The sequence below is a fragment of the Pteropus medius genome, unplaced genomic scaffold (genome assembly GCF_902729225.1).
Source record: "Pteropus medius unplaced genomic scaffold, Ma_sr-lr_union100, whole genome shotgun sequence".
Taxonomy (NCBI): Eukaryota; Metazoa; Chordata; class Mammalia; order Chiroptera; family Pteropodidae; genus Pteropus; species Pteropus medius.
This window is the reverse complement of record NW_024351730.1, coordinates 33346493-33360011: the sequence shown is the minus strand read 5'-3', so window position 1 is coordinate 33360011 and position 13519 is coordinate 33346493. Positions and strand designations below refer to the sequence as shown.

Below are 13519 nucleotides of genomic sequence, written 5' to 3'. Positions count from 1 at the left end.
CAAAATATTAATGTATTTATGAATGGAGAAATTATTTTATTATTTTTGCTTATCTATGTTCTCTAAATTTCCTTTCATTTGACAAATTATTTGGAGTGTAGCACTCTAAAACAGCTCATCACATTTTGAAAGTCAACAACAGACACATGGAATTTGTCTATGCTTATTCCAAATATTATTATATAATATTATTTTAGCTTTATAGAACACATTTTGAAGAGTTAAAAAGATCTCTGCAAATAGGGATATGGTAGGCCTAGTAGGGAGATAGTTAAGAAAAGCTTAGTGGATGAGACATAGACTTTGGAGTTAAGCAAACTCGGGTTTTAGTTTTAACATTGCCAAGACTACATTGTTTAAATTTTCTAATCTTCATTTAAAAATGTATTTATTTGTTCTTCCATTTATAAAATGGGAAAAATAACATACCTCCCCTATAGATTTGTTGTGAGGATTAATGAGAAAATCTACCTAAAGTGCTTAAAGACAGGGCCTAATGTATGGTAAGTGCTACGTAATTTATAGCCATTATTATTCAGTAATGGTTAGTTCATTGTCCTGACTTTTCCTTCCTCAGTATAATGATCTGCTTTTCCAATACCTGTTTCCAACAGATTTTTCTGGAAGCACTGCACCCAGTTACAGGTCCTTCTTTAACATGCTCTCTCTCTCTGGTATTCCTTTTTAGCACTATAGTTTATAAGTACAGAGTTGTGTATCTGATTATGTCTGTTTTCCCTACAAGTCTATGGAATCTTCATGAGAGCAGGGTTGGTCTCTATTTTCCTTACCACTGCATCCTCAGTATATAGCACATTGCCTGGAATACAGTGGCTCAGTAAATATTTATTGAATGTTTGATGAATGAACAAATGAAAGCTCTATTATTTTAATGGATTATAATGGGCTACTAAATTGCTATGAATTAAGAAGAAACGCTGTTTAAGATTCTGCAGCAGAAATGAGAATAGAATATAGAATACTTATAAGTTCCTGGCTTAATGCTAAATTGCAAGGTAAGACAGCTATAGTCAGAGTAACATCTCTCGCCTTCTACTTTCCAACCCAGGAATCTAAGATTTTATTTTTGTTTCCAAATGGTTGTTACCTCATGCCTTAAAATGTCTTAGTTGAAATGCATTAAAGTGTGAGTCCTCTGAAGAGATTTCAAAAAATAGGTGTTCAAGAAAGGCTCTTGAAGGTAGGGAGAGGAAGTTCATTCTCCTTTCCATTCCAACATCTGCAATCAAGGTCTTTCCTTGTGGATTATGGGGCTTTTGCTTCCTGCCTCAGCTGGGCCACCTCATACCACTGTGGCTTTTTGTGAAATAGGTGCAATTATTTAACACTTGGCAGTCATCTCAGAAAGGTGACCAACTCTGCAGCTGGCTTGTCATTTCCATAAAAGAAAGGGTTTGTATTGACTGTAGCCTCCCCTCTCTCTCTGGGGGGTGCAGGAGGAGCATTTCCTTTTTGTGCAGTAGTGCAACAAATTGTTTTAGTCTAAAGACAAAAACTAAGAACTTCTTTTCATATCCTAGTGATTGATCTAATAAAAAGGCTGAATAATTTAAAAGATGCTGCCTACTTGAGGACACCATTCAAACAAATCCACATCTGAGTATTTTCAAGTACCACAATTATGTCCCTCACTTGGCCACTGACATACAAATAAAACCTAGGTGGCCTGAAGTCAACTGAAGGGCCAGTGCAGAACTCTCAATTCTTGGGTTTGTTTTCGTAGTAGAGATTCAGGGATTCAGATGCTCCAGAATCCAAAGTGCTACCAATGTTAGAGTAACAAAGGCTTACTTTTTCCTCTATTTTTTTCTTTAATATATGATAGGAAGGAGAAACTTAAGAAGCTTAACTTTAAAAGTAACCATGATACATGGGAACAGCAAGATACAAATGAACTTGCAAGATATCCCTGACTCTTTCAGTCCTGTTAAAGTACATCTAATTCTCACTCTCTAAATACTATATAATTAACCACTAAATACTTGGACCAACTCTGATATTATTCAGTGATATTACACTGAAATACTAAATCTTATACAAATGATCTTCATAAAATCTATCGAAAATGAAAACAGTTTTGTTGTTTTAAGATGATAGTTGATGTAAGGAAATCTTAAGCATTAGCATTTAAATGAAAAAATACCCACTACCTATGTTAAGCTAATTTAATACTTTCTTAGTAGAGTGGACAAATAAATGTATAATTGTTAAGATAAGATAAACAACAAAATATTTTTGAAAAAAATCTTAATTAAGGCCAAATGTTAAAAATGTTAATTTGTACTAAATCGAGAGAATAAAAAATATTTTTGAAAATAATTTTTAAAGCAATTTCCATTCATTATAAGATTTAGTTTTAAATTTAAAATATAAATATTCTTTGTAGGTAGTCTCTAGATGTGCTAAATATGAGTAAGTAAAAACAAAATATCTTAATCTTGACAAACAATAATTCACTCATCCTGGATCTAGCTTGCTTTGTCAGTTCCTCTTTTTCAAACAGAAAAGAAAAAAAGAAATGCGAAGTCATGCTAGCAAGTGACCATGAAAGTGCTGATGTTTGTGTTACAACAGCATGTAACTATATTCTACTTTTTAGGCGAAACATTATTTTAGGTAATCATAAGTCTGCGTTTGATCTTTTTTTTTTTTTTTGCATTGAATAGACATGTATATTTATATATATATGAATAAATGAAAATCCATGGAAAAGATATCTGGCGAAGACTTAAAACTGTAAATCAGAAGTAAAATAAAATATGATTTCTAATATCTATATTTTTCTACTTCCTAAGTCTTTTAAAAAATAGGGAATAGAATGTAGAAAAAAGATGGTGATTTATGAAATTTAAATCACCTCCCTATAAATAAAAGTGTACGTACCAAAAGAATGAAGAACATAAAGAACACAAATGTAGTGAAATAAATTGGCCCCAAAACTCGATTAGCTTCCTCAATCTCTGCGAAGTTGATATCACCCAAAAGGATACGGAATTGAGTGAAGCTATAAAAACAAAACAAAACAAAACACAACACAATACCACAATACAAAAACAAAGAATGTCCAGTATTGATGCAACAGTTTTTAAAAGATGATTTCATACTTTCAGACTTTTTTTTTTCGGTGTAGAAAGCTGCCAAATAATAGAAAATTGTCAATCCCTTTGGAATACTCTCACTACTTATATGAGCAATTGAAGCCTTATGGAATAAAAATAATATGCTTTCTTTCTTAAATATGTTATTTCTATTTTTTGAAAAGAAAATATAATTATTATTGGATGACTTATAAAGCAATAGGCTATCAGAACTTAATACATAATCTAGGAAACACAGGGTAACTAAACTTCACTGTGGTCATTCTGTATCTGAATTTAAAATCTCTTTAAAAAAAGATTTTTGAAGGACAGCCAAAATGTGTGTTTCAAAGATCCAATATTCTCACATGCATGCAAAGTAGGGTCAAGAGTTGCCGCGTGTTGCCAATGCTGACCCTTAATTAGTAAAATCATTTTAATTTCTGATTTTATCCAATAGTAAAATTAATTAGGGCCCATGCACAAAGCCCTATTAACCTCCATTATCATGATCACCTCCTTTCCTAACTCACTCCTTTCTACGTGGCATGGAAATCTAATACTTGGCTACTTTTCTGTTTCTAATACCATATTTGAGAACTTTGGAAAAAGACTGAAAATTTCTGTACTGGTTTGAGAACATTAGAAATTCTACTTTTTTTTAACTTGAAGTTTAAAACATATGGCAACAATATTGAATAGAAATAAAAATAGAGGCAGATGGTCTCTAAAAAGCTACCATTTGAATTTGGTGCTAAGAAAACGCTGATCTTCAGAACACTGTTGATTTACTATGGCTGACCTACTATGTCATACTACTTTGGGGCTGTTATCTCAAGCATCAGCATTTCAGAATGTATGGTCATCTTTGCATTGGTGGGCCAGTGCTTCTGGGAAAGAATTAATTCTCATTTTAAGCAAGTATTTTTTAAAACACTTGGTGGTTAAATAGCAATCATGAAGATTCCTTTATCTTTGAGAAGGCAGTGACATCTCCAATTAAATTTTTCTTCTTAATTTCATATATACTTACATACACTCTTGGAAAGTACTGAAGTCATCAATCTGAGTGCCAAAGACAAGGTATGCCAACTGAGCGTATGCTAAGAAAATAATGAAGAACATAATTGCAAAGCCAAAGAGGTCTTTGGCACACCGAGACATAGTTGTGGAGAGCTGACTCATGGTCCTGTTAAAGTTGATGAATTTGAAAAGCTGTAAGAGAGGGAAGATATCAACAGATGAATGGGTAAATAGAATGTGGTATATACGCACAATGGAATATTATTCAGCCTTACAAAGAAATGAAATTTTGATATATGCTACAACATGGATGAATCTTGAAAACATTATACTAAGTGAAATAAGACAAATATTGTATGATTCTGCTTATATAAGGTGCCCAGAACAGGAAAATTCAGAAACAGACAGTGGAATAGAGGTTACCAGGGGCTTGGAGAGGGGGAAATGCAGAGTTAGTGTTCAATAGAAACGGTTTCAGCTGGGATGATGAAAAAGTTCTGAAAACGCATCGTGGTGATGGTCGCACTACATTGTGAATGTACTTAAGGCCACTGAATTGTACACTCAAAAATGGTTAAAATGGTAAACTTTATGTTATGTATATTTTACAAAAATAAAAAAAGAGGAGAAAAATGACTTGCTTTCTTTCAAACCTAGCAACTTCTATTTTCTCATTCACAAAGTATTTGTTCAATATCTACCATGTGCCAGGCTCTATTCTTGGAGCTGGGCATACAGCAGTGAACAGAAAAGCTCCTGTCCTCACACAGCTTACACGTGTATGATGGTTAAAATACAGCGAAAACCAGTTTAATTATAATTTAAATGATTAGTGATATTTTTCCCTTAAGAAAGATTGAAATAAAAGAGAGAGAAAACTCCTTGACAAATGAAAACTAGTAAAAAACAAATCTCCAGGAAATACTTATTGCATATTATTAACTTTTACTTATTGTGCATCAAATATATGCCAGTCATTATAGGGGAGGGCTTATGTAGATTGCCTCGAATCTTCACAGTGACCAAAATATTAGTATTCTATTTCAGGAATCATCTGGGGCCCGGAGTCAGATTTGAACCCAGCTCTGTCTCTCTGCAAAGTGATACTGAGCTTTTTTGTAGAGCAGGCACTGAGTGAGGATGGCTGCCCAGGCTGAGCAACCCAGAGGGCATGGCAACCTGCAGAGCTCTAGCGAGAAGCCTTGGTAAAAGAACACTGAGAGATACAAAGGAGTCATGACCCTGCCTTAAAGAATGGAATGGTTCTTAAAGTTCTAGGGGCAAGATATGTACAAGCGAAGCACTAAATAAACCACCCAGCCCAAGGCACATGTTGAAAGGAAACCTGTAAAATTTTACCTAAAGATCTCTTAAGTGTTTCTGGCCACACCAAAAATTTTTTCAGGGCTGTTGTAATCGTATTACTTAATACAATTCCTATCAGTATTTCTATGAGATCTTGATTGTTATTACTACTTTATGATGAAGGTTCAGTATGTTAATGATGGTTTCTCCTGTACAAGCATGTGACTGAATAAATAGCATGAGAGATACAAGATGAGGTCTAAGCCCTCTGACAAATCTCAGGCCTTCTAGGTCTGAATACCAATTCAGGAAAATAAATAACTCTTGTAAGTACCTTTTACAACAGTGCTGTTCAAAAGAATTTCCAACACAGTAGCTACTAGCCACATATAGACATTGTATACTAGGGTGACCGAAGAACTGAATGTGTAAGTGTATGTAATTTTAATTCACTTAAATTTAAATTTAGGTAGACACCTATGGCTAATAGCTACTGTTTGGATGGCACAATCATAGAACTTGACTGGTGACAGGCTAGCAGCTGCCTTGGAATTACTGAAATTTCTTGCAGCTCCAGAATTAAAGCTCATTGTATACGAAATGCCCTAACTTTTCACATACAGGGAAAAGAAGGAAATGAGTGATTAAGGAACTACTTAGAAGAGGTGCTTGTCCCAACCTCAGTTCTAGGTAAAGTTTCCCTATGGCATGTACCTGGGAAAGAGGCAATCCTTCCAGAGAACATTTCCAATGCAGCATCTCCCCTTTCCTTCCTCCTATTTCTCCTAGTTCCTTTTCCTTCACCTGGTCACCCCGTATCAGGTGATACTGGGACTTGTCCCTGTGTTAAAGTAGCCTGGGCTCCACAGGCTCAGCTGATATACTGAAAAGGCCTCTTATTGCATTTGTTAAACAAAACCTATGGGAATAGGCCTTGCAGGAGTTCAGGGAGCATCATTCCCAATGAAATAAATAATCACATGAGTCCTGCTAGTTTACTTGTAAAGTATGGAGAAGCTGGCTACTTGAATTTGGCCACAAAAGAAAATCCCTCCATCATTTTCTGTGATTCATGTTAATAAAAAGAGAAAAATATTATTAAAAATCCAGAACATAAGATTTATAAATTACCTTAATCCAGACAAAAAATACTATGACAGCAGCTATATTATTGAACTGTATTTGCCAATATGCCAGATGCTCAAAATTGGGGAAAGTATTTTCATCTTCCAGAAACTGTAGTAGCACCTCCACATTTGATGTTCTGTATATGTTAATTCCTATAGCTATGACAGATAGCTGGAAAATGAAAGATTTATATATTATTACAGTGTTTTAGAAATATATAACTTACCCTAAAGTGACTACTTTATTTTTCTTCATTATTGTTTTAATTCTAGGGCTCAACATTCTACTTACCCAACCGCATTCCCAAACATTGCTCACACGAATGGAAAGCATTGAGTACTGCCGTAAAACAAGTAAAACAATATATGGCTTACACTTCCTTAGTTAGGAACAAAAATCCAATGAGTACACATATGCATATGCATGCACACATGCATGCACGCGCGCACGCGCGCACACACACACACACACACACACACATGAGAGATGTCACTATGTTTCTAAAATCAACTCAAACAGGAATGTCTTCTGGTTGTTTTTTTTTTTTGCTACCCTTTAAATCATTTTCCACCCTTCTGCTTTTTCTGTCTCATTTTGTTTTCTGTTTGTTTCTTTTCTTTTTCAATTTTCAGCCATCTATTCTTTCCTCATTCAACAAATACACAGCGGATATTCAAGTATACAGAACTGTGGTGGGGGGCAAGAGGAGCAAACAGAAGTAAAATGCACAAACTCCATCCTCAAGAAAGGTTCACTCTGGTTTCAAGACCGGATAAATACTCAAAGATAAATAATACAAAAACCTACTGAGAAGCTGGCATGAAATAACATAAGGTGAAGGGTGAAAGGAATGCTCTTAAGAGGAAAGAAAGACTTGGTCTTAAAAGATAAGGGACTGGACAGAGAAGGCTGAGAAGGCTTGAAGTGGGAATACGTCAGCCAAGAGTTTTCCTCTTGCTCCTTTCTTTCCCTTAACTCATGACCACACAACTTTTGACATCTGCTTTGATTCTGAAATATAAAACCATATCTGAGGAGACACTGGGCTATACTTGCATCTGTCACCACTGGATTAACATGTATGTGTGGAAAGTGCTAGGAGTTAATCGTAACAACCTTGCTCTCATGTGGGGTCTGAATCCATGGCAGGTGGTGGCTGTGACTCGTGGGCTGTGACAGATGCTGTAACCTTTAGTGCTCATTCTCTCTCTCTTCTCGTGGATGATGGTAAAAGACCACTTCATTAGCCCTTCTTGAGAGGCCATCCAAATCATGGCCCCAAGAGATTATCATATCAAAGACCTGCCTGGCTGCTAATCACAGCTAAAAAAGTCAATTTCACCACCATCCTTTTCTTTTCTATGAATATTTCCAGAGCCAATATTGTATTTCCTTTGAGCTCTCTGGAATACTGAAAATGTTTTTCTCCACGGACTTAGCTGAGAGGGATGAAGAAGAAGCTGAGGGAAGTGCTGACTGACTAAATTCAACAATAACCCTTTACCTAATGCTTACTAGGTGTAATTTGTTCTCAATTTTAGTTCTTTTCACTCTGCACAGGACAAATATTTATAAAAATATAAAACGTATGGCCATTTATACGGTATCAATGTCATAGTAATACACTAAATTTCCTTGAGACTTTTCCTTTAGAATAGGGAATGAGAGAAAAGACAAGAAGAAAGATTTTAAGAGAATTTGGGTTGTTATGTCATTACTGAGTTTTCTTAGAGATTTGCACCCCTGTCTACAGAAGAACATTTTTTCCCCCTAATAAAACATAAGCCTTATGAGGGTAGGGGTTTTGTTGCTTTGTTCATTCTTATATCCCCAATGCCTAGAACAATGCCAGACACATGGTAGGTGCTCAGACAAGCTCTCTTGAATAAATGAATTAGTCATTTTCACTCTGTGAAATCTACCATTCAACAAAATTATCTGAATTTAGACCTCTTAATTATCTTATTTTTATCAGTAATTCTGCTAGTTTTTTGAAAGATTATTCTTAGGACAAAGGTTGATTGAAGTAAATCTTTAGAATTCAGAATATTAAGGGAAAAAAAAGAAAACTAGAGGAAATAATTTCAAAGTGATTCCAAGATGTTATATTTATATTTAAGATATCATTTATTTTCAAGTTTCAAGTGGACTTCGGCAAATTTGGGTCAGATGAAACAAAAAAGTTTTGGCTCTTTTCATAGGGTTGAAGGTCTAATGGAGGATAAGACACCTTTGAGGGATGAGTGGAAAGCTTGCCCTTATTTCAACTAGGTCAGGAAAGGTTTTAAAGAAAAAGTGAGATTCCAGTAGCCCTTCCTTGTTCCTTTTAAAAGCACACTGTCCAAATTGTTGTCTTGGCAGTACTAAGAGTCAAGAAAAATAAGAACAGTAGCACAATGAAGCAAGTTTTCAAAGAAATACTTGCAAAATGCTATGGCTACTGAGCCAAAGAAACTATCCTCAATTTCCATGAAACCACTAGCTATTTTTCCAGTGGTCTCCAAAGTGGGTACAAGGCAATTCATTGGGATGTGGGAAAAAATATTAAAACTTCTCGGCAGGTGATAAAAAAGCACTGAGATTTTATTTCTATTTGTTTTTACCCTAATCTTTAAAATTCTATGTTGCGTATGTTTTTACAAATGTACCTGTTATATCAGCACGCACACACACACAACACATACACTTTGTAAATAAATACAATACATTGGGGTGTGTTGTCAAAGTTTTCACTGACAGGTATACATAATCAAAATAGCTGAATGCCAGTGACTAGACTTTTGTTGATATGGAAGTAATTTAGTTAAAAAGACGACTTATTAATTAGCATATTACACTTACTTTTTAACCATTATCCTCATTGAGCTAAATATCAATATAGCCATTAAACCAAAACAGCAGGTTTTGCATCCTTAGATTTCCATCATACAGTAGGGAAATATTTTGAAAAATTACTTCCAGTATCACCATCTTTTTAGCATTGTTAAATACTGAAATTCTTTTGTAACTCTGCTCATTATTAATACATGGAGAATTTGGGGATCGAGAATTTACCTATAGGAACTGTGTGATGTTACACAACCATCTTGAAAGAAAGAATGCATTTCTAACTGCATCAAGGCCAGAGTGGTTCCATACTGTATTCTGTAGGAATTTTTATTAAGTAAAAGCTCTTTCTGAAGTACATATGTACGTGCCTGGTGAGGCAGTGGCAGAATGGTTAAGAGGGTTCTTGTGAAGATCAAATGAACTTCTCTATATGAAAAGCACTTGGAACTGTGCCTAGCACAGATAGCTTCTAAAGTGTTAGCAATTATTATTACTATTATTGCTCCTGTTAATATTGTTACGGCCATGAAATATATGTCTATATAGCTTTTTATGCCTTAAGTATTCTTTTACTCACATATGAATAACATATTTTCTATATTTAATAACATAACATGTTAACATATTAATGACATATTTTCTATATGTTACCAACTAATTCTAGTGGTGATTTGATAATGACTTGATGTAAAAGACCAAACAGATTTCCGGACTGAGGGAAGAATAATGGTTAGGAAGCAGGATACTCTAGAAAAGAGAACACTAAGAGGGTAATGCATCACTTACCGAAATTTCAGAGGGGAATCTCTGTTTTTGGACAGTAGAAAAAAAAGACTTTCAAACATGTGACATTTAAGCAAGTTTATATGCTTAACTGTGTAACAGGGCTTAGCAAAAGATTAAGTGTTACTGCTGAAGGGAGAAAAGCTTGCAAAAATATATTTCTAGACTGAGGCCTCTGATTTCTACACTGAATGGTTAAAATGATGCTGAAGAGAAAGCATCTAACAAAGTGTTAAAAGTATAAAAGACTCAAGGGCAGGCAAGAGGCCTACAAGGTGTCACAGTCTTGACTATCATAACTCTTAAGATTTCTTGCATCACACACTGTAAACCTTGATGGCCATACTTATATTTTGTACACTGTGGATTATTTGCAGGAAAATTTCAAAGTGTAGAAAGGTTTTCTCTGCTACCCAAAATATTTCAGGATGTTTCTTCTTTCCATAACTTAATACATGTGCATAAAAATATAAATTAATTTTGAGCAGTAGTTGAAGAAAAATATCATTGGCAAAAATCAGAATAAACAAAATGAAACACTGTTTTCTCCTCCACATCTCACATGGCATGCTGGAGGCAAATATGAATTACTGTTATTTTTGTTATTAGTGTGTCTGAGAGTTTATTGTAAATATCTCTCCATTTCCACATTCAGAAGGGTTATTCATGCAAAATTAGAAAATAATTAGTAACATTGAAATTAATGCAATAAAAGTTCTAGATTCTCTTTCAGGATTATCGAGATTCACAATGCTGAGGAGACTAGGACTGTAATTAACATGTTTTTGGACAGAGGAGGGAATTTGGTGTTATTCTCGAACCTACCACAACGATCACAACATCCAGACAATTCCAGAAACTCCTGAAATAGTGTAGTTTGTGAATGCGAATTTCCAATATCTCTTCCACCACATAGTAAAGGATAAAGAAACAAAAGATAATCTCACAGGCTGCCAGGAAGAAATCAAAAGTTGTGACATATCGGATCAGCTTTACAGGCTGAAATTGCCAAGATGGAATCACACCGCCTGTTGCTGGGAATTCAATCAATAACCTGCATTGTAATAAGAACAATTAAAACAGTAACAACAACAGATGGATGCACCCAGGAAAGGACATCCATCTATTCTGTCCCTGCATTATAAGGTAATAAAACTGTGACCACAGGTCACCCCAAACTAATGGCAAATGTTTTTATCACAGTTAGTGACTTCATATATGTAGAATTTGTGTCATAAAAGGAACAAGACTTTCTGAGGCCTCTCAGACCAAACATTATTCCATATTCAGTCTCCCCTTAACTTCTCTAGTTTTCATACTGTTCAAAATGCTATATACATATTTTTTAAATGTAGAAGTTAATCAACAAACAAGCCTTTCTAGAACTTTGATTAAATACAAGTCATTCTACTAGGCAATGAAGAACATAAGAAATATAAGTCATGCATTCAAAACATGAATGATCTGGTTGAGAATTCTATGTTTTTGTAATAATGATACAAAAGGGGCTAAGTTCTCATTCATATATTTGGTAACACCAAACTAGCATTAAATAGTGTGCTCTAGGAGGTACTTTTTTCTACCCTTCCCAGGGCCTTAGAGTTAATAGGTGCTAAATAAATATCTGATTGTCTGAAATAGTAACATATATTTTTTAAATTCATACTGATGGCACTGATCTTTAGTGCTTTACCATAATTGAAGTGAGGACTTTTTTTTTTTTTTTTTTTGCCAAATTGCCATTTTGTAGGTATTACAGTGAGAAAGTTAAATGATTCATTTAATGGTACGGTCTCCCTATCGAACTAGAAATACAATCTCTAGATCCTTAATTTTAAGATCATTAGTTATTCACCAAAACCATTTTTCTCATTACGGGATTGGTAGCCACACTAGAACTTGAGTATTTAGGACTCATGCATGAGCGATAATCAAGTATAAGCAGGGACTATGGAAAATTAGAATTGGTCAAAGAGATGTGAAATTTTTGCTTCCTCTTCACTGTCAGTCTTCTTTTCCTTCTCTCCTATTTTGATGTGTTGGAGAGAATGCGTAAGGACCAAAAACTGAGGAAGGAAATACTGAAACAAAGAGCCTTGTGACAACCTCACTGGGAACTCATGAGGGCAGGAAGTGGCATCTGTGCCAAGTCATCTCCCTGAAGCTCCTTCTGGCCCTGGATCTGTCAGTTCCTTTCAGAAACTCAGACTACAGTGCAGAGAAATGAAGTAACTGCCTTGACAATACTCACTTTTAAAGAATGAGGAGGAAGTGAAAGACAATACTCAGGACCTTCTATAAATAGATATTTTCTTAAAAGTCAATCAGAGTTGCCTGCCTGTTTCTATCCTCTTCCTATGCTTGCTGGAATCATTAGGAAAAGTTCAATAACAACTGCAATAGATTCTCATTCATTTCTAGTAATAACTATTACTTGTTCTAATGTGATATTACTTTCTGCAAAGGTTGTTAAATATAAGGACTAGGAAAATCCAACTGGTCATGCAAAGCAGAGTTGAGGTTACCCTCAAAAATGATCGTAAGTATTTATCCTTCTTATTTGATGGGTAAATATACATGAAGGTAATTCATGCCAGTGTTGGTGATATGTTCACCAGGAGGATTAAAGTGGGTGAACTTTGGATCCCCCTTGCTTTGCTTTACTTTTTCATTTTTTAGAGAATGTATTACCTTCTAACATACCACGTAATTAATTTGTTTTGTTTATTGTTTATTATCTTGTTCTGGTTAAATGCAAGCTCTGCAAGGTCAAATCTTTATTTTGTTCACTGATGAGTCCCACAAGCCTACAAGAGTGCCTAGCACATTTTAAGTGTCCAATATATGTTTGCTGAATGAATGAATGAATGAATGAACAAGAGGCCCTGCACAAGCCAGTGGGTTCTTTGCCAGTTTCCTCACTGCTACCTGAGTGGTCATGAGGGCAATGTCACAGGATCTATAGAAGGAACTTTATGGGCCTTTGGTGAATCTTGAGTGTGAGCAGGTACCTGGGGATCTTACTGAACCTGGACATAGCCCCTGACTACCGTGCTTCTGTTCTAAGAGCAGGGGCATCATCCAAGAGTGGAAAACTCAGGAAAATGAGTCAAACTTTGATGGCTGTGGGCCTTAGTAATGTAGCACCGATCATCCTCATGATGAGTAAAGACAGCTGTTAGCAAAACACAGTGCTTGGGGGACAAACCTGGACCACCTTAATGTTCTTCCTAACCTATAATATTCTAGGATCCTAACTCCCTTCCCTCAAATATCCTTATCCCAATCAACCTTCAGTTTTCACCCCTCCCTTGCTATCAGCTCTGTTCCCTGGCACTCTCATTTAGCCAACT

The 13519-nt window shown here is 35.3% G+C and overlaps 1 protein-coding gene across 2 annotated transcripts in view; it reads right to left on the bottom strand.

Annotated features, from left to right (window-relative positions):
• PKD2 (polycystin 2, transient receptor potential cation channel) overlaps positions 1-13519 on the bottom strand; it is a 54122-nt gene that overhangs the window by 17428 nt on the left and 23175 nt on the right. For both annotated transcript variants that reach the window (XM_039845662.1, XM_039845663.1), the window contains exons 6-9: positions 10992-11220; positions 6558-6725; positions 4132-4313; positions 2905-3025 (exon numbers count right to left, since the gene is read on the bottom strand). In XM_039845662.1, coding sequence (XP_039701596.1) covers positions 2905-3025; positions 4132-4313; positions 6558-6725; positions 10992-11220 — 700 coding nt within the window. The remainder of the gene's footprint in view (positions 1-2904; positions 3026-4131; positions 4314-6557; positions 6726-10991; positions 11221-13519) is intronic.